The 19,900-nt window shown below is 34.9% G+C and overlaps 2 protein-coding genes across 3 annotated transcripts; both read right to left on the reverse strand.

Moving 5' to 3' along the window:
- Positions 1-398: 398 nt before the first annotated feature.
- On the reverse strand, positions 399-8,960 carry LOC125207827 (uncharacterized). Of its 2 annotated transcripts, XM_048107326.2 has the most exons (26): positions 8,706-8,960; positions 8,453-8,614; positions 7,959-8,124; positions 7,748-7,864; positions 7,555-7,673; positions 7,275-7,431; positions 6,666-6,733; positions 6,019-6,117; positions 5,817-5,932; positions 5,134-5,308; positions 4,920-5,030; positions 4,710-4,788; positions 4,483-4,626; positions 4,284-4,397; positions 3,198-3,319; positions 3,044-3,126; positions 2,841-2,965; positions 2,649-2,763; positions 2,413-2,550; positions 1,889-1,985; positions 1,680-1,805; positions 1,493-1,585; positions 1,300-1,405; positions 1,066-1,208; positions 895-981; positions 399-805 (listed from the first exon to the last, which is right to left on the reverse strand). In XM_048107326.2, exons 1-26 carry the CDS (start codon positions 8,865-8,867, stop codon positions 680-682), a joined length of 3,150 nt encoding a protein of 1,049 aa, XP_047963283.1. In that variant the 5' UTR covers positions 8,868-8,960; the 3' UTR covers positions 399-679. The 2 variants fall into 2 exon arrangements, with proteins under 2 accessions (XP_047963283.1, XP_088917965.1); XM_089061839.1 differs by lacking the exon at positions 8,706-8,960 and having other exon boundaries at positions 8,395-8,510.
- Positions 8,961-12,589: 3,629 nt separating this feature from the next.
- LOC125203287 (transcription factor bHLH162-like) lies at positions 12,590-13,724 on the reverse strand. Its single transcript, XM_048101598.2, has 3 exons — positions 13,526-13,724; positions 13,122-13,445; positions 12,590-12,961 (listed from the first exon to the last, which is right to left on the reverse strand). The coding sequence occupies exons 1-3, from the start codon at positions 13,658-13,660 to the stop codon at positions 12,872-12,874; spliced, it is 549 nt and encodes a 182-aa protein (XP_047957555.1). The 5' UTR covers positions 13,661-13,724; the 3' UTR covers positions 12,590-12,871.
- Positions 13,725-19,900: the final 6,176 nt, after the last annotated feature.

The raw sequence follows: 19,900 nt of genomic DNA on the forward strand, positions 1-19,900 counted from the left end.
GTGTTAAGATATACTAGTAGCCATATAATTAGTCAAACAATGGTACTAATATTCAATATTCCAAGTCGTATTCATAGCCATATTTCCTTGATTGACTTTGAACATATGACGTGAGAAAATTACATAAGCTATATTATTCATAAATTGAATTTAGAGTTGAAAGTGAGTGTACCATGTCTAACTAAAGGTATTGAACCCAAGAGCTATAACTGGGCTTTGGCTTATATTTAAACATTAAATCATGTTCATTTATAGACAATGACCACAAAAATATTATCCTTGATAAATAAATTTATCTAGTAGTCATTTAAGCTATATGTCTGATCACTTTTTTAATCACAACATATTTATAAATTACATTTGACTAAATATGGATGACCAGACATGCCCAATTTCAATTTCCTCACAACATCACTTCATCATTGAAACATAGATATTGAACAATCTTTTACATAGTCAAAAATCAAACAATGAAATCAAAATTGCCTTCAGGCTGAGTTCTTCAAACACAAATAATATACTTGAGCCATCTCTAACCTATGTCAATACAATTAGCTATAAACCTATTGAGTCCCCTTCTTCACCTTTCCCTCAATGGAAGTTGTTTTCAATGGCGCTTCTCGATTCTGACTAGTCATCAGCGCCTCTCGTAGACTAAAAGATCGACTAGAGTCAAAACTCAACTGCTTACTTTAGGGGTCTTGAGAAGATGTACGCTCTTCACGAATCCTTTGCCAAACTCACCCACAGCTTTTAGTGTGTCAAATAGATCTTTATCCTCGCCAATGTCATCTCTATCGCGCTTCTGCAGGCATTGTAAGTGCCAGGGTTGAGAGATTAAGTGTTGCTTTTAGCAAACCACACAGAGATGATAAGAAATAAATATTTTCTTACCTTTGAACTGCTATTTGCACATGTAAGACCAATGGCATCGCCCCCAAGAGAATCACACCAAACCTTGAACGTGTCGGGGAACTCTCTCTGCATCATGGCACAAGAAACAGCTCAGTATGCACGGTCAATAAGACGTCGGTCAGCAAAAATAAACGTAATTCTGTTCCTCACCTCAATTTCAGAGATCAAATATTTTTGTGGATCAAAGCCCACCATCAGCTTGTTCTTCAGCTCGTCCGTGTTCTTTTTCATCTCTTCCTGCAGTAGGAAGGGTTGGAAGGCTTTGCTAGCATTCCCTCGTATCACTTGCTTGCCTACACAGAGTTACGTACAATTACAACCAGAACTGGATTGTTTTTTCAAATATGTGGTGCAAGGTATGCCAGGATCCCTCCAACAACAAACCTAGTTTAAGTTCGGATGGGAATAGAAGACGGTGTGGATAGGGGAGTTTATCCCTGTGCAGAAGAACTACGGCATTGTAGTTGTTCAGAGGTGTGCGGAAAAGGCGCTGCAAGAAAAACACATGTATATTTATAACTATCCATCACAAAGAAAGCAAAACAATGAAGAAAATATTGTGGGAGGATGGACTCACTTCCCATCCATAAGCATCAAGTTGATTCTTCATAACGACGTTGGTCAATAAATTTGCACTGCTGGTTGCATATGCCGCCAATCTCTTAAGCTCCTGGCACAACAGTCCCAATAGCAAATACATGATAAAATTCAACTTTGTAGAAAATTGTAATTGCAAACAAAATAGAGATTCTAGAGCTACTAACTGCTGCTGTAGGCGATTGCATGGTCCAAGCTTCAGATTCCTTGTCATAACTAGTAGCCAGAAACATGGCAGGTTTAACATTATGCATATTCACTTCATACTGTTTTCTATTTGACATGAAAGATTCCTGAAGAAAGATAAGATGTATTGAACAAAAGTTGCTCCAGAAATGAGAATATATGATAATAAAATTCTAATAGCCGCAGTTACATTGATCTCTTTGCCATCATCAGGAGTTAAATCGCCATTGATATCAACAATTAAGGGAGAAAAACTCCAATCGTAATCTGACAACAATTGTAGGAATCTGCAGAAAATGAAAACGTCAGATTCCGATTAAACAATTAACTAAAAGTCAAAGAATATGAAGGAACTGAAAAACAGCAGTATTCCCAACTACTTGAGAAATGTAAATGCAAATGAAGTGACAACTATTTCTAACAGCAGTCAAATTCTTCTTCATGTTACAAATGATGAAGGGCGCATATTTCCTTTCAAAGCTAGTTTACCAAATATTTTCCTTCTTAGAGACTAAAAACATCAGGTTTTGTAAGTTTATTAGGCAAGTTTAACTACACATCAAGCAATGATCATATTTAGAACCAACTACACATCAAAAAGTCCAACTACCTATGAAGCTAAACAAATCCAGTGAAGCGAGGACTTGGCAAATAATTAAAACCGAGTCCACAAAAATTTGAAATGTGTTTTATGTTATGAAAGAGAAAATCAACCTCAGAAATCCAGTTATCCTGGAGCACGGAGGTCTAAATGGTAAGGGCTTCAAAAATAAATGTGCAACTAAAAGCTCAATAGCCTCTTCAGGTAATGAGTTTGATAATAGATGTGCAGACACCCAGCGTTTCGCAAGCCTACAAATGGAAAGGAAAAGATTACACATGTTGTGAATATAAAAGACTGGGATTTAAAGAGGCTAGTTCTCAGGGGAGAGGGTAGAAAAAAAACTTACCTAACAATAGGCCCATAAATTGGATAACGGCCTCGGAATCCATCAATCATGCTAGAATGTTGACCACGAAGAAAAAGTTTTTTATCTGCGGATAGAACATGCTTTGTCTGGCCACCTACAAATAAAAAAAGAGTTGAAGAACATTCAAACGCCCAAAATGTATTAACTGATCAGGATAAAAGGATCCCTTACCAAGTTTTTTCACCAAGCTTAAACCTCTCTCATGCAAAATTTTGAGACGGAATGCATACCCAGACACAAAAATATCTACATCATCCTCTGTAGCTGTGCATGTAATCCTAAACTTCGAGTGAAGACTGTCATGCAATCAATCGGATTACTTACTCATACATGCTGGTATAGAGACAGAATTCAAATCAATACCAAGTACCAACCTTTCTGCAATTCTGAGAAGGAAAGCAGTCTTGGTCTTCTCCATAGCTAGCTCATCCATAGGCCAATTTCCAGAACCTTCCAGCTATATTGAAACCAAAGTTAATATAAAAAGTTGATGCATAAGAAACCTAGACATATACAAACATTTCTTGCCTGAATCATAACTTCTAACGGCTGTACACATGTTGCAGTATGCTTTTCCAGCTTTATTCTAGCGTTTTCCTTATTTGCTAATGGATGTGGAACAGGGGGGAAGACTGACGTCAACCTAAATGCTGTAAAATACATGTAAGCACCAAGCAATTCTTTTGAATAGGGGAGTAGAAGTAGAATGCTCTCAAAGAAACAGATATATATATATATAGAATAGGTTAGGAAAAGAAGAGGGAGAGAGATCAGATATATAGATGGTTAGGAACTTGAAATTTCTTTCGTTTCCCATTTTTAAAAAGTTACCAGTGCAAGTATTAGAGAACTAAATATGGCATTGGACCCATGTTTACACTATAAATTGGATTGGAAAGCACCACCTTAACCAGTAAGTCCACTCAAGAAACCAAAAGGATGGACTCCTTGTTTGGCAAAGCTGGAATCTATACTCTGGGGGAGGGGGGGGGGGGGGGCTGAGAATTTGTTAGTATAGTTTAGAAGTAGAAATTGCAATATGCTGCTAAGCTAAGGGCTTCCCTCCATGTGCAATCCAAAATAACTCAGAAAACAGAGCCTAAGAAGCTTTCTTGACCATGCCAAGCTGGGATCAGAGGATTCGCAGATTGTACTCAGTAAAAAGGAAATACTCTAGTTTTTTACTTGGGTAATATAACTAAATCTATATATTTGAAAAAAGCATCTTTTGCAAGTATGTGATATTAAACTAGGGGGGTGAGGGGTGTGATCAATTGCTAACTTTTTTAAGTTGCTAACTTGCTAACTCATCAATGCAGTGTATTAAAAATGTCAACAAGATGACATTAAAATGTCAACATAATTTTGTTGAACTTCAATATAATGTGCTGATATTATGTGTTAACATTTTGATGTCCCCGTGTTGACATTTTTAATACACTGTATTGATGAGTTAGCACAGTTAGCAACTTAAATAGTTAGCAATATAACACATCCTGGGGGGGTGATATGTTCATAATTAATTTATCTTTAATTTAATAGAGATCTTTGACAAGCATGTGAACATGAGAGAATTGCAACATGAGGTTGGGATATAAAAACAGGAAAAGAAACCTGAATCCAGAGGCTGTACACTAGATATCCTTAGGGGAATGTCATCAAGAAGTCGCAGGTGCTTCGACAGGTCATCATAAGCCTTCATTAAACTTCCAGCATGGGATACAGGATCTGAAAACAAATTACAATTGTCAATGATTTTACTTTCTTCAAGCTTCTAAAAAACATTAAAAAACTAAGAAAGGCAACACCATACCTTTGTTGCCGTGGCGAAGTACAAAATCAAGTTGATCTACAATCGCAATGATATTTTGTTTTGGAAGGGACAGATGGCGCATAAGAACATGCTCACATATTTCCTTTAAGATAAGATGTTTTTCCCATGCTTCGTGCTCCCATACTAAAATCAAGGATATGCATGATAATATCATTCTATTATCTTCGGTACTCCAAATCATCAAAAGAAGTGGCATAATTCCTTACCTGCAACTTCAGCAATTTTACCATCACGGAACCATCTGAGTGTAGCTTTATCCCCCCAGAAATTTCTAAATGCCACCGCCTATCAAAGCATAAATATCAGGTGAGGAAATTAGTTGAGTTGAAAAAGAATATATACATGCTATCCTACCACAGCAATAATATAAAGTGATCACAGGGAAAAAAAAATTGATGTAAAGAATTGTGTACTACCTTATCTTTTTCTTCCGGACTTGGACCCAGAACAGCCTGTTTGAAAGCTTCCTCCACAGATCCAATTGCGATCCCAACAAATAAAGGTTCACCATCAAGCACAGATAAACCCTAAATGTTTAAGCAATTTAAACCAAGTTTGAATTAGTTATGTCCTTTAGGCACAATAACTGAAGTTTATCAAGTACTCTATAATAAGCTAATTAGAGCATACATTCTCAAAATTGCAACCGGAAGAAGCATTTCTCCAGATTACTCTAACAAGCTTGGTTCTTCCTCTCAGTGCTTCATCAATGACACACAGTACCCTCTGCTCATAAGACCTCCAACATTCATCATCCAAGCAATATCCAGAAACATGGAAATCATGGTTGTCCTTTAAATTCAACCTAAAGGATTACAGGTGAATTTGCATCAAACTATTAATAATTAGGTTAGATGTGAATTTTCATCAAAGTTTACATCATAATCCAAAAGCAATATTACATATGAATTCCCCAATCTATTCCATCACAAAGGTGCTGGTTTTTTCACTCAAAGCTGTTTGATGCCTAATCATTCATTTGCAGCTTCAGGCATGAGATGATTACGCTTTTTGATTTTGCCTATTCATCTTTGAATCTTTGAGATCAGAGAAGCCAACATTTGCCAAAAAAGTATACTGCTTAAAAAATGGCAACTTAGCATTCTGCTTTCTTGGCACAAACAGATAACACCTGGTTTAACAGAACTAGATACTACTAATATAACATGACAGTTGTTTGCCGATTGGAAAAATTGTAGTACAGTTTAGTTTTTTAATAGCTGAATTACAAAAAAAAAAAGTCAAGATCCAAACCAACACATTTACATAAAGAAAAGACAACAACATACATGTACGTGTTTCAAAAAAATTACCTTATGCAATAGTCATATTTAGCGGGATAATCAATATTGGTCATGAAAATCTCATCAAAACCTTCATACTCACATTTATCCATGCAGCTTAGCGCTACAGCAGCCTCGTCACGTAACTATATACAAAATTTAACATCTCTCACGTTAGCAAAACATGACATGGATATGCCAAACACAGATTTAATCACAAAATGGAAGTTACCTCTTGGAACCCACTAGGTGACATTCGGAAGGCCGCATTGTAGTTGCCACATGGATCACAAATCATAATTGGAAATGACTGCAACTGTGTCTTCCTCTCCTGTAAATCCAAAGACAAATTGAACCACTACAATGATTAAGTGAAAGCAACAACACTTCTTAAAAAAAAATTCTATTACAAGTAGCAACAACATTTCTTAAAAAAAATATTATCCATAGGAATTTTGATAAAGAAACCATCTTGTACATGAGAAAAAATATTAGTCATAAAGGAGAGAGGAAGCAATATCATATTGAATTACAAACAAGAAGCATCATCCACAAAATAATAGCCTAGCAACAAAAATAGTGGGCACAAATTTATGCAAAAACACTTACTTACACCCCAACTACATATAGCAACTTTTAAAACAAGTGAAATTTGCACAGGTATCTCATAAATTCAAAGTTCAAATGGTTTATTAGATGCTCTACATGTCTAGGAGTCCTGCATAATTCGAACTAGTAACTAGTAATTCTCCAGGATTTAGCACAAAGTCTCATGACTAGCTAGATTCGAACAAAAATGATAACTGGCAGTCTGGGATTACCGTGTAGTATAGATTGAGGTGAAAGGTGATTAGTAGCAATTGAGATTGAGCATAATACCTTATTTGAAACATTTCTTTCACTTTCAGGTTGAAAGAAAATTCCACTATCCCATACTTTGGAATTGGCTGCAAACAACATAAAACCAGTTATTAGATGCTTGAAAATGCACAATATTTGGTTAAGTCTGCACCTGCAGTAGTGCATATGGTTATCATATCATATGTCAGAATTTTGACGCTCATTCTTCACATGTTAGACAGTAAAACCAATAGCATTTAAATGTATTGATGAGAAACTAAAATTTTAGTAGAGCTAAGCACTTGATGCATATTTCCAAAATAAGAAGCAAAAGTCATGTCCAAGAATCGAAATGAAAATAATACCATCTAGTCATCTACTCTCTTGTTGATATACCATTGATAAGATAATATAGCCCAATATGTTCTATGACATTATTTTCACACGGAGGAAAAGTTTGACTAATTTTACTTAATTAAATGAACTTCAGCCTGTTAGGGCTCCCAAATCCTAAAATGTTAAAAGTACAAATTCAATGCCAAAAAGGGACCTGGAATTCACGGTAAATCATGCTAAAGGAAGAACATTTGCATTAGTTATAAAAAATGCATATATATTATAAGGTAGCCGAGAGTAATATTGATATACCAATGAAGTCCAGAGTGATGCGCAATATCTGCATTGCATTCATTTCACTACTGATTCTATTTTTGCCCGACTTCGTTACAAGGTATGCCATGATTACAGTAATCATGAATCCACTAAGGCAGTCATGGACATACAGAGAAGCCTTCCGAGCCCAAACCTATAGATCACACCAAAAGTGCCCATGCTTAAAAAAAAATTCATCACTAAAGAAAGAGAGAAGAAAAATAGAATGAAGAAGTTACAAGTATAATAATTAAAAAACATTATCAGCTTATCATACTTTCAAAAGGATCAGTGCCTCCCCCAATTCCTTGCATCCTTTGAAAGTTCTTTTAACAAACTCTGCATTTTCCTCAATAAACATGTCCTCCAGAATACTGTTGTTGTACTTCGGGGTTGCTGTTAAAAGAAGGGATTTCACACATTCATGATTGGCCATTAAACAAAATAGAAACTTTTCACAGCTATAATACCTTGATTCAGGGAGCGAATGTTGTTCCTCTCAAAGCTCAATTTTGAGAAGGCGAAAATAGAGGGTGCGGTTGGAATTATTTTCACAGTAAATGCGATATTATTGGATAATTGTACAGCTGAACAATTGACATGCTAGTAAATCGTTAGTAACCTGACGGAAATCATCAACTATAATGAAAGCATAAATAACAGATACTCAGGTCTTCGTACCTGGATAAACTACCAACACAGGCTTGCGTGCCTCATTATGGAAAGCTGACCATTCTACACCTTTGATGAGAGGTGATGACTTTAAATGCTTCTTGATTATACAAAGATAAAGAAATCTTTTCGCATGGTAACGATAGTTTAGATAGTCTTTCTCATGGAAGCATTCCTGTCAAGAAACATAAATGACAGCTCAAATTCGATGTACATCCAAGGGAAGAAAACTGCGGCAAATACACCCAGGAGCCTTCACTAAGCAAGTAAGCATGGCTTACTTGAAACATCAAAGAAACATTTTTTTCTTAGTTTATGATAACGATTGCATAACTGCTTTCAAGGAATGTACTGTAATGCTTCTATCTTTCTACAACAAGAACCATATGTTGAGATAATCTTAAACTAAAGTTAATTAAAAAACTGTGGTGTAAAATTGATTCACCTGCATCTTAAAGAGACTAACATTGCCTATCTGTGGTGAAAATTTGAAAATTAAGAACCTTAGGCAGCCGAAGAAAAAGATCCACGTTAACATCTGGCTTCGCAACGCATTGAAACGAATAACTCCCTCCAATTTCTACTGACTTGGGCTTCCTGAACTTGAAATCCACTTTATCGGCGCCAACATCTCGAACAAACCTCGGTGCAATATCTTTTGTAACCTAGCCAAATTTGCAGCAATAATTAAATTAAAAACAATAGAAGCATCACAAAATTAAATGAAGTGGAGAGTTGAGCTATCCGGAATGTTACCGGAAGGCCGTCAGGGATGCTATCAACGGCGTCTCTGATGGCTGAAACGACGCTGTCTACAATTGAAGTGTTTTCAGGAGAGTAATCCAGCTGCACCTCCTTCAACAGCTCTCTAAACTTCAAATTGGTGGCGCTTTCATTGATTTCTGCTACAGAAGCCATTACCAATACCAATTGAATCCTCTAGCGAATCCCACTTCACCGTAGCATTCAAGGCCAATTCTGTGTGTATTTTGTAGAGGAGTTAATTGAATTGAATTGAATTGAAACGAATTCGCGGCTGCGAGGTTTAAAGATCTTTTAGTATTGGGCTTTCTTTATTGGGCTTGGTCACTAAATGGGTTTAGCTATTGAAGCCTCTTTGTTTGGGCTTTTTTGTTGCCTTTCATGGTTTGGAAAAGTAGAAATTAATTTCCCGATTTAGGCGCGACTCCAGAGTGTTTTTTTTTTTTTTCTTTTTCTTCTCTCCGTTGTCTGCACTTTCTCTCTGTAAATTCAGAAACTGAGCAATTTTATTTATTTTCTATTAATATTTGTTGTTTCTTTTTTTGTGTTCTTCTCTATATAACCCTACACATCCTCTCAAATCTGAAAATTAAAAATATTATCATCGGTTTTTATTTTATATTTTATTACTCTCTTTTAATGTCACAGTGCACTCCTAAAATTTAAAATATTTATTTCTAGATCTTGGTATTTTCTTATTCAATTAATAAGGATAGAATGACTATATCATCTTCCGCGGCTTGATTTTAAAAATCAAAAGAATTATTCTCTCCGTGACTCCGTCCCATTTTGGCGGTCTAAATTTATCATTTTTGGATATCCTATTTTGGGAGTCACAATTGAATTATTTTATAAATGGTAATAGACTCTGCATTTTGCTAATCTTTTTTTCCATTTATATTTTATTACTACTATAAAACTAATGAAATAGTATATAAAAGTAAGACCTACTAAATTTCATTATTTTTTTTTCACCAATTTTCTTTTTCATTTCTTAAAAAAATTAAACCTACGGAAGGAATTAAAAAATTTATATATCTGAAGTAGCCCACCTGCCGTTCATATCAATTGCCTAGGATGTCAAAACTGCACTTCCTCCTCCCACAATAATGGAGACATTTCTTTTCAACATGCAATTTATGAAGAATTTTGTTAGTTAAAACAGTTAAGTAATAGAGTAAAGGAAATAAAGAGAGTACAAAGTAACAAAGCAAAGCAAGTCAGAAGAAATGTATTAACTTTTAAAAAATAAAAAAATACTCAGCTACTCCCTCCGTCCCCTAATAGTGTAGGCGGAATTTTTCGGCACAGAGTTTAAGAAATTAATGTTGAGTGTGTTAAATAAATAGATAAAAAATGTAAGAAAGAGAAAAAGGTATAGAGAATAAAGTAAAAAGTGAATAAAGTAGAGAGAATAAAGTAAGAGAGAGTAAAGTAAGAAAGAGGAGAAAGTTACTATATATGGAAATGACTCAATTATGAGGAAACTTTTCGAAATGGAAAAATGACTCAACTACGAAGGAACGGATCGGAGGGAGTACATAAAACGTACCAAAATGATAAAAACACTTTTGTAGAACACAGGGAGTACTGTATTATTACTCCATTTATCCTATAAAAATAATCTTCTTTTTCGATTTTAGATCGTCCCACAAAAATAGTCATCTGCCATTTTTAGCTGAGTTTTTCTCTCATAAAATGAGGTGAGTCTCAATCACTTTTCTTTTTATCTTCATTAATGAAACTTTGTTTAGTTCAGTATTATAAGTTGTGATTTTATATTGATTATGTTTTGTTATGTTATTGAAGTATGATCTATATTTGTATTAGATACTTTAAAATTTACTAATCATTTTTTTTAATGTTCATTTAATTAATTGAAACATTGTTATATTTATCTAATAAAAAATTATTATACATTTCTTATCTTAAAAATTTATGCAATGATATCGATTCTCATTTCTATTGACTTATTATAAGTACTACGTAAAAATGATAAGATCTGTGTATAGCACGCGTGATAATACTAGTTTTCTATTTATGTCCTAAAAATCAAGTACCATTTATATATTTTTAATTTTTTATAATAAAATGTAAATAGAATATAACATCTACTTATCATTTAAATAAAAATAAATCAGAACTCTTAACGTGGACAGACTAAAATGATTAATTAGGATTTTTAATACTTGACTAATACTAGTCCTTGTTTAGTGAACAAAAATACCGACAAACACTGTTCGGTCTATTGTTTTTTAGATCTATTATTATGATTCAATAAACAAAAGACACGTTGCACTTCTTAAGACCAAAGAAATGGTACCATTATTGTGTTTCAATAAACAAAAGACACGTAACACTTCTTAAATGAGAAATATCTACTGATCTTCCCAATCAAGAAATGGTATTCAATATTCCAAGTCAACAAGTCAATTGTAGAGCTACTACAAGTTGTATTGCGTTGATTGACTGTTTTCATACGTCGTGAAAAAAAAATTATTCAATAGGAAAATAGATTTAGAATCTCAATTGAACACAAGCATAGTACTAACATGCCGCCTCTCAATTATAATATTGATCATGTATTACTATTATAACAAAAAAAAATTCTTATTGATCATATAATTAAGGATGATAATTTGTAATTTATAAATATATTAACTACAACTAAAATTAAGAACGCAAACAAAAGCATCCCAAAATACAATAAAAGTGTTCCAACAAAACAAAAAGATTATAAGGCTGTAATGGACAATTGTTTCCTCAACGTAGGGATGTTTATTTAAATTTTTTTTTGCGGCATCTATTTTAACTATTTTTCAATTAAAAATTTCCAACACAAGTAGTAATTGGTCTCTAGTTTCGTGTCCTTATAAAATTAATTTGTTATAGTTGTTGAAATATAATGGAGTATTTGATAATTTTTATTACCTGAAATGAAAAAAGAAAAAGGAAAGAACTGAATTGCAATCCGTGATAACTTATTTGTTAGAAAATAAGACCAGTAAACGTTTCTCTATAAATTAGGGATTTGGATCCCCGGCTGTGGCAAAATGCACAGCAGGTGATGCTGTGCACAATACCACTATTGATTTGTGAATAAAAGAAAATTGTATAACTTCATAAAAACAAATAGAGGGTGATGATGTGCACAGCATCTCCTGCTGTGCATTTTGGCACAGCAGGGGATCCAAGTCCATAAATTAGTGCAGACCAATAAAAGTAACTAGTACATATGTTTTTATCTTTTTATAAGTTATGTATTTTGTTTAATTAGTTTGTGATTTATTATTTCTTCACTAGTTTCGTATTAGCATTCTATCTGCTACATTTAGGGTTTCATCAGCAGCCTATATGTATGGTGGAATATTTATAAAGTTTCAAGTTTTATTTCGTTCCATGACTGAATTCTTCTTTAAGAGGCAACGATTTGAGTTCCTGGTGTATTTCGTTATTAATTTATATATCTTGAAACAACAAATTTCACTCTTAATTTCACTTCTTTACTTCAAGTGTTTATGTAGTTATAATAACAGATCCATTAATCTAACCTAGCACAAAGCCACAAACTCTGAATATAATTATATGAGTACGAACACTGAATTGTTCGTGATTTAAAACAGTTAATTAGATACATAATCACTTTGTAAAAACCTAGTTTACTCTTGAATTAAAATCACTTTGTAAAAACCTAGTTTGCAACCAAAAAATAACGTTACACAGTAAATGTTGTTATTCCATGTGCAATAGTCTAAATTTCATGTTTAGTACGTACAGTATAATATTTTTCTTTATATAAATATGCATAGTAATTTGTATTCTCGTCTTTATAAGATCCCTACCAAATGCATACTTATCCAAAGCAACAACCTCCGAGCCAAATTATCACTTTAATTTGTAATTATAAATATTACAAGAACGAAAAAGGAAACAAAATGGTACTACTACTTATTATACAATACGGATATATAACAAGCTGTTATGAATATTTGGAAATATTACTAGTATAATTAAGTAATTAAAAGAGGAAGCTCGAAGAGATTGATATTTCTGCATCCTCTGACTTTAACCCTAGAAACAATTTAATCGACACATGCCAAACTTTATTTGCAAGATGGAAAATATAGGGCCAGGCTTCTTCGATTCCCAATCTTCCTTTCCTACAAGAAATATAACGAGCTCGTTGAAATCATCTCGTGGATCCTGTTACTTATGTTTAAAGTGTCCACGCCAACCCTAGAAATCTTAACCTGCCATAAAACAACAATATAGTAAGTCTTTGAATCATATAATCAAAATATCATGGCTACATATATAGGAGTATTTGATACTAAGAAAAGCTACGAAACCCTGTTTTTAACTTCATTTCACTATCTTACTATTTCGACAGACCCTTAGGTTAGTAATCACCTGAGCATGAAGAGTGTGGACAATGTTGTCGCCAACACGAGAGATGTTAACAGTGACAACTTCAGCAGCTTCTTGTTCAATTATGCTAATCAATTGACCTAGCATAAAATTCTTGTTTAGTCCACTAATCAGCATCACCTCCACACCAAACCCTAACTCTTTCACAGTCAGAATTGGCAACGTCTCCGATTCGCCAGCAGCTTTGGCAATGTTCACAGAATTCATGAGCTGTGCCTTTCTTCCATTAAGTGCTTCAATTCTCTCTCTCAATATCTTGATGTAAGCAGCTGCTTCATCTATCTGATCTAGTTGTGACAAGAATTCCTATACACAAAAAAAAAACCTAATTAATTAGTAAATCTATCAAACTTCAAAGACATGTATGTACATATGTATTGATGTACTTTTGGTTGGGTGAGATGACGATCTGGAATGGTGGAAGCAAGCTTCAAACCGAGGGCTTTCATTCGAATCCTTCGATTCTTTTCGATGGTTTTTCTCTCAAGTTTGCTCTTGGAACTCGTCTCGCTCCGCTTCATTTCGAATCTTGGATGAAAATGGAAGTCCAATAAACAAGGAAATGAGTTGGTTATGAGAATGGAGAAAGACTTGAACAATTAATTCAAAGTATCAAGACTCATTAGTAGATATATATATACTTGAGAGAGAGGTGGGGAGCATGTTCTTTTGAATGGGATTTCAGCGTAACCAAATACTATTTCAAAGGGTAGTAGGGACAAATGGTATATGATTGGACTTTAAAGTTGAATTTGTGAGCCGCAGTTTTCACAACTCGTCTTCATACATGCATGGAAAGAAACGTAGCATGTTGGATTTTGTTGATGTTACATTGTCGATAATTTAGCAAGCGTGTTGGGTTCTTGGTGACGTTAATTTTTTACAACTTTTCCCACGTATAGCTTCAAATTTAAGGTTGTTTTGGAATATACAATAACTATAAACCTTAAAGGGGCGTGTAGTTTTAAATTGAAGGGAAAAAATATGATAAGAACTATAAAAAAATATATAACCAAAAGTGAAACAAATTAAGATAGGTACATATAGTGGTAATATGAGTTAATTATTTTGCATATTAATCATAACTATTAAGTATCTTGGAATAACTGATTTGTAACGGTAAAAACAGAAGTTAATTTATGTAAGTAATATAATTTTTTTGGTTAGAGAAGGCAGGCCACCGCCGGATTCCAAAGATAAATTAGCAAACATAAAAAAATACCAAGTCTATCGTGCAATATCCAAATACCAAGCCCTATGGAAGGAGATTCTAAAGTACGAAAGGTAAGTAATAATTTAATTACGAATTTCTTCAAAAAATACTAGTAGCGATTGATCATGACCTTGAACCAATGCATATGTGATGTGAACAACTGAATATATTTTCCTGCAAAATTAAATGCGTGTTTTGTTTGCTAGCTAACAATAGGTTTCGTCCATTTATAAACTACGACAATAAATTCAGGTTTTGCAATCTAGTTCTTTGCCCCGGAAACCCAATTTTAGCCCTAATTCCTATCATTCTACTCAACTTTAACATTCAGTTTACCATGTCTTCTTAATGTTTGCAATTCTAGTATTTGAGGTTTGAAAAAATAAGAAAAATACGAATTAAAAAAGTATATATCATTGCAAAAAAAATCAGATAATGACACTTTTAATACTATTGAAGACACTAATTTGTATGTCTAATTATACCCCATACTTCATAAAGTGTTCTTATTGTTAGTGCTCCAACTAAAATTAGGGAACACAAATAGAATCATCTAAAAAGCTAAAAGATTAAGATATTTTGTATTCAACTTAGGGATACTCTCTTTTATGGCTTAAATTATGGTTATTAAACATTCCAAACGCCAGTAATTGTGTCTCAATTTTTCTATCCTTAAAAGAAAAGTTTTTTTTTAGTGTATATGTAATCATGATCGCAAAATTGAAAATTCCAACTCAATAAATCTAGACAGAGATATGAAATTATTTGCTTTCATAAGGAAACTAGAATTTCTCGTGTTTTTTTACTTTGAATTGTTGGATCAGTTTTTTTTTTCACCAAATTAAATCGGAAACATAAATGAAATAATCACATCTATTGTTTGAAATTGAGCGATGTAGCCGACCGTCGTTGCAAAGTTTGATTTTTATCGTTGTTTTCTAATAGCTACTCATTTTTAGACTCATCAAAGTCTCATCCTAAATTATTGGTGCAATTGGATAAAAAGTTATGACGTGAGATTTTGGATAAAAAGTTATTGGTGCAATTGGATAAAAAGTTATTAATGGTCAACAACTGGGTACAATGTGGTGTGTGAAATGCGGTACAATATACAGTTAGAGCGTGAACTGCGATAAGAATAAAATCAAATAATATAAGCTGTTAATATCTGTTTATGAGATTTTATTATTATTATTATTATTATTATTATTACTATTATTTAACTTTAATTATTTGAAATAAATTATGCATATCATTACTATGTCTATATCCTTCGTCCATAGTTTAAAATCTCATTTTTACTCGGTGTTGAGTTGTAAGATTAATAGTAAAGAGAAAATTTAGTGAATTATGAGTTTCATTTAAAAATTAGTATTTGTTTTCTAATAGAATATAAATCTAATAATTTAGGGGAAAATGATGTCCATTTATCCAAAAATATAAAAGTATATGGAAATTTAAATTTTGAACATAAGGAAATAAGAAAATGAAACACTATTTTGTGGCCATAATGAGTATAATTTTATTATTACGTTAATTTATTAATTAAATTCAACTAGTCAGTATTAAGTTTTTTAATAACATTTTTCATTATATTCTCAAACACCTGCATGACAAATAATTAATTTACTATATAAGAAATCATATTTTAAGAAATTATATTTTGCAATAACATGATTGTTCCATCAAATAAACGGGGGCTCTAAGGATTACCCATAGCACATCTTCAAGATTAAAATCATATTTCAAGAAATAATATTCATTAACAATATTATTTTTCTTGTTAAATAAACGAGGCTACAGGGATTGTATCCGTAACACATCTTCAAAATTTTGATAGGGTCGTGTCCACAAAAATAACTTGACTTGGACACCTAAAGTGTCACGTTATACTATATATATGAATATATATGAATATTTCTCATTGGACCAGAACTTGAATTTTCACACTAAGGGCCCGTTTGGTTTGTCTTATAAATTTCTTAACTGGGCTGCCCAGATAGTGTTTGGGACGGGCTTATCTGCAGTTAATTTTTTTTTCCCCGTGTTTGGCCTGTTTGACAAATTTTCCGTCATGGGCTAAGCTGCCATTTGGCCTGGAAGATTAGGGATCCAGTTTAATTGGTTAAAGACAGAAGTACCCTTACTTACTTTGATATTAATTACAAAACACCACATCAAACCCTAACACATATATGCACTTCCCACTCCATTCTTCAATCAATTTGTGCGCCGCTGCTTCTTCTCTCTTCGTTGCTGGTCGACGAAGAATTGGTCTGCAATTCCCGAAATCATCTACTGCTGTTGAGTGTAAGTGAAGAGACACAACTGGTGTGTGGGTAGTCACTGTGTGCACAGAAAGAAATAACAGGTTTCCTAGGTCCAGCAAATCCGCTAGATCACACGGTCTAGGAACTCACTGGTCGTCGGGAAATCCTGGTCGTCGGACACACAGAGCACTTCTTCAAAAACCCTCAACCACTTTACTAAACCCTAGCACAGGGAAGTAGGGATCGATCCCACAGAGATGGATGCGTAATAATCATGCTCAAGGATTTGGAAATTGTTTTTGGGTTGGCTGCTGCCACGCATTTTTTGGGTTAGGAAATTAAACTTAAACTTGGGATTTTAAACTACTACGCTTACAGCTAGATCTAGGCGAAACAACAAAAGCATGCACGTAAACTAGAACCGAAACAATCACTAGATCTGAGAAACTATTCTAATTACCTAGATCTGGGAAATAAACTGACGGTGGGGACCATAACTGAAAAAGCAGAGTACGGACGAAAAGCTGGAAAAACAACTAACTAAGGTACTAACTAACAGCGACATCATCTTCTCCAACCAATTTGCATAAAACCTCAGAAGAAACAGTATGAGCGAAATCGGAACAGAGCAGACTAGATTTTAACGATTTAATGAAGAACTAAACAAATCTACGGATGCTAGACGAAGCAAAACAGAAAGTAAACAGAAAACTCAAAATACATGCATAACTCGACTTCCCCTGTTCAAATCCAACCACGGACGCTAAATCCACTCCGGATCCAAGCATCCGACACAAACTCCAGCCAAAAAAACATTTCATAACTTCAGATTCAACCAACAACCTCCGATCAACAACAACACCGCAGATCTAGAGCCAAATTCCCCAGATCGAGCACCAAAGTAACAAAAACAGAGATCAACATGCAACTTGCCGAAATAAAAACTCTTAACAGCAGGATCAACGTAGATCAACTCGAAATAACACAAATATAACGAAAACTAAGAAATGCATAGATAATCAGTAACATCAGCAACCAAATCGACTTCCAAAAGTGAAGTTCGAACGAAATAGAGTGCAAAAGAACCGAAAGTAAATAGATTGTATCTTCGCCCTCACGCGGACGGTGTTACGACGGAATTTCTCTGAAGATTGGACCCCTTGAAACCTAAACTACCCCAGAACTCCCATTTCCCAAGTGTGTGTGTTGTGTGTGAGCTAAGAGTGAAAAAAGTTGTATCTCTTGTGTGTTGCATGCTCCTCTATTTATAGGCGTTGAAGTGGGGCCCAGCGAGGTATAGATAGACTTTGTTGCCCTCAGCTATTGACTCCCTTCTTCTAGTCTTCTTTTCCTTAAGTTCTGCTCACTTCTCCTTCATTCCTTCGCTAGACCGTTTCCTCCAGCATCTCCTGGATCTAGCGATTCTGTTACACACCTAGCTTAGAAACTGTGTTAGACCCAACAAAATGTAGTGTTTTCACTATATAACCGATGCATGAAATTAGCCTTATCAGTAAGTCTCGCCGGCCTCTATTCCTTCCACAGCTCGATTTTGGTTGTGCATATATGAATTAGTGTTCGTGAATTATGTAGTGAAATGGCAGGGAAGCGAGCTGAGTTCGGTACATCTGAAACTCAAGGTATGAACGCCGATTAATCATATATTACGGTTGTTGATTCTTTCTGCGGTGATTCTTTGTTTGTTGCACTGTAATAATTGGTCTCTTGCACTATTTTTTTTGTCTAATTACACCATATGTCATGGTCTTCCTTTGTAGAAATTGTTTGAATACACTACATTATGATTATGTATCTGGTCAGAGCATGTAACTTGTTCTTTTGCATTTGGGTTTAAAAACTTTTATCTCTAGTTAGTTCGGCACATTTGGGCAAATATATGAAGGTCTTTCATCTTTTGTAGTGAATGCCTTCCTTGGGCGCTCCCGGAAGCCTAAGACTGACAGAACCAGACGTAGCTGGAGCGACCGGGAGGAGGACATACTTGTTGTCACTCTGAAGGATCTCGCGACACAAGGCTGGAAATCCGACAACGGTTTTCGGGCGGGATACCTTGGTAAGCTAGAGGAGGCTGTGAAACGGCATTGCCCAGGTTCTGATATCAAAGCAACGCCCCACATAGTGTCAAAGATCACAGCTTGGAAGAGGACATATAACCTGCTGCAAGGAATACTGTCTCGTTCTGGGGTCAGGTACAACACAGATGGAGACTACAAGATCGGCGCTGATGATGAGCAGTGGCCCCAGATCATCAGGGTAACTTTCATTTACACATCATACTTTGTTCGATTTTGCACACCTAAGCATTGTTACATTGCTGAAAAATGTCTCCACCCACAGGCTGAACCTAGTGCTGGAGGCATAAGAACCAAAGCTTGGCCCTATTGGCCCATTGGCAAGTGATTTTTGGAAAAGACCGTGCAAATGTAGGGGTTGCTGAGGACCTTCGAAGGCCGAAATGGACTTTGATCGTACTGGGAATGGAGCTGCTGGAGGGCAGCCATCTGCAAATCTGGAGGACATATCTGCCTCAGGCATTGGTTTTGGAACTGAAGAGCATGTTGGAGACAACACATCACTGACCGAGGCTGGGGGAGGGACATCTGGTATTGGTAAGAAGCGAAAGAGTACAGGAGGTGGTTCCACTAGTGGGAATGTGGATACCAGCATTGATGGTGTTGTTCAGTTGCTTACAAAACTGCACGATGACACCAACTACAGAATCCAATCCCTAAGCCTCCGCATAGGCTATGAGTTTGATTTGAGCGCAGCCAGGAAACAGGTGTATGAGATGTTGGGCAAGCTCACTGCTTTGAGCAAAGCGCAGAAGTTCGATGCTGGGGAACTTATTCTGCGCAAGGTGGATCGTCTTGACTTCTTCCTAGGGATACCACAAGAGGACCATGAGGATTATGTCCTCCACGCCCTGGAGAGGTTCGATCATAACTGATCTTCTTCACTTGCCCAATCCGTGATGCCATATAGTGGCTTCTTTTGTCAAGCAAATTGTAATATCTATGGCTTGATTTATGTAGGTTGTTTATGTTTTTATTAAGACTTGTTGTGTGGATTCTGTGATGACTAAACTTGGATGATTCCAGTGTAGTTTTATTAAGGCGGCCTTGTGTACGCCTGTAGGTTATTTTATGTGGATTTGGGCAGTGTTATTATGAGGTATCCTTTGGTGTTGTTAGTTAATTGCTGATTTTCTACTGGATTAGGAACAGGTTTTCAACAAAGAGGTTTTAATCTATATACAT

Source organism: Salvia hispanica, chromosome 6, assembly GCF_029641045.1.
Source record: "Salvia hispanica isolate PSC_SH4W2 chromosome 6, Shi_PSC_v1, whole genome shotgun sequence".
Taxonomy (NCBI): domain Eukaryota; kingdom Viridiplantae; phylum Streptophyta; class Magnoliopsida; order Lamiales; family Lamiaceae; genus Salvia; species Salvia hispanica.

Excerpts from the sequence above, each read along its gene's own strand:
- LOC125207827 (XM_048107326.2), bottom strand. The coding sequence starts at position 8,867 with ATGGCTTCTGTAGCAGAAATCAATGAAAGCGCCACCAATTTGAAGTTT. Across the intron at positions 8,125-8,452 it reads TTTTTCTTCGGCTGCCTAAG|GAATGCTTCCATGAGAAAGA; the intron begins GTTCTTAATTTT and ends GTTTCTTGACAG. Across the intron at positions 7,432-7,554 it reads AGGCACTGATCCTTTTGAAA|GTTTGGGCTCGGAAGGCTTC; the intron begins GTATGATAAGCT and ends TGTGATCTATAG.
- LOC125203287 (XM_048101598.2), bottom strand. The coding sequence starts at position 13,660 with ATGAAGCGGAGCGAGACGAGTTCCAAGAGCAAACTTGAGAGAAAAACC. Across the intron at positions 13,446-13,525 it reads GTCATCTCACCCAACCAAAA|GAATTCTTGTCACAACTAGA; the intron begins GTACATCAATAC and ends TTTTGTGTATAG. Across the intron at positions 12,962-13,121 it reads TCCACACTCTTCATGCTCAG|GTTAAGATTTCTAGGGTTGG; the intron begins GTGATTACTAAC and ends GTTTTATGGCAG.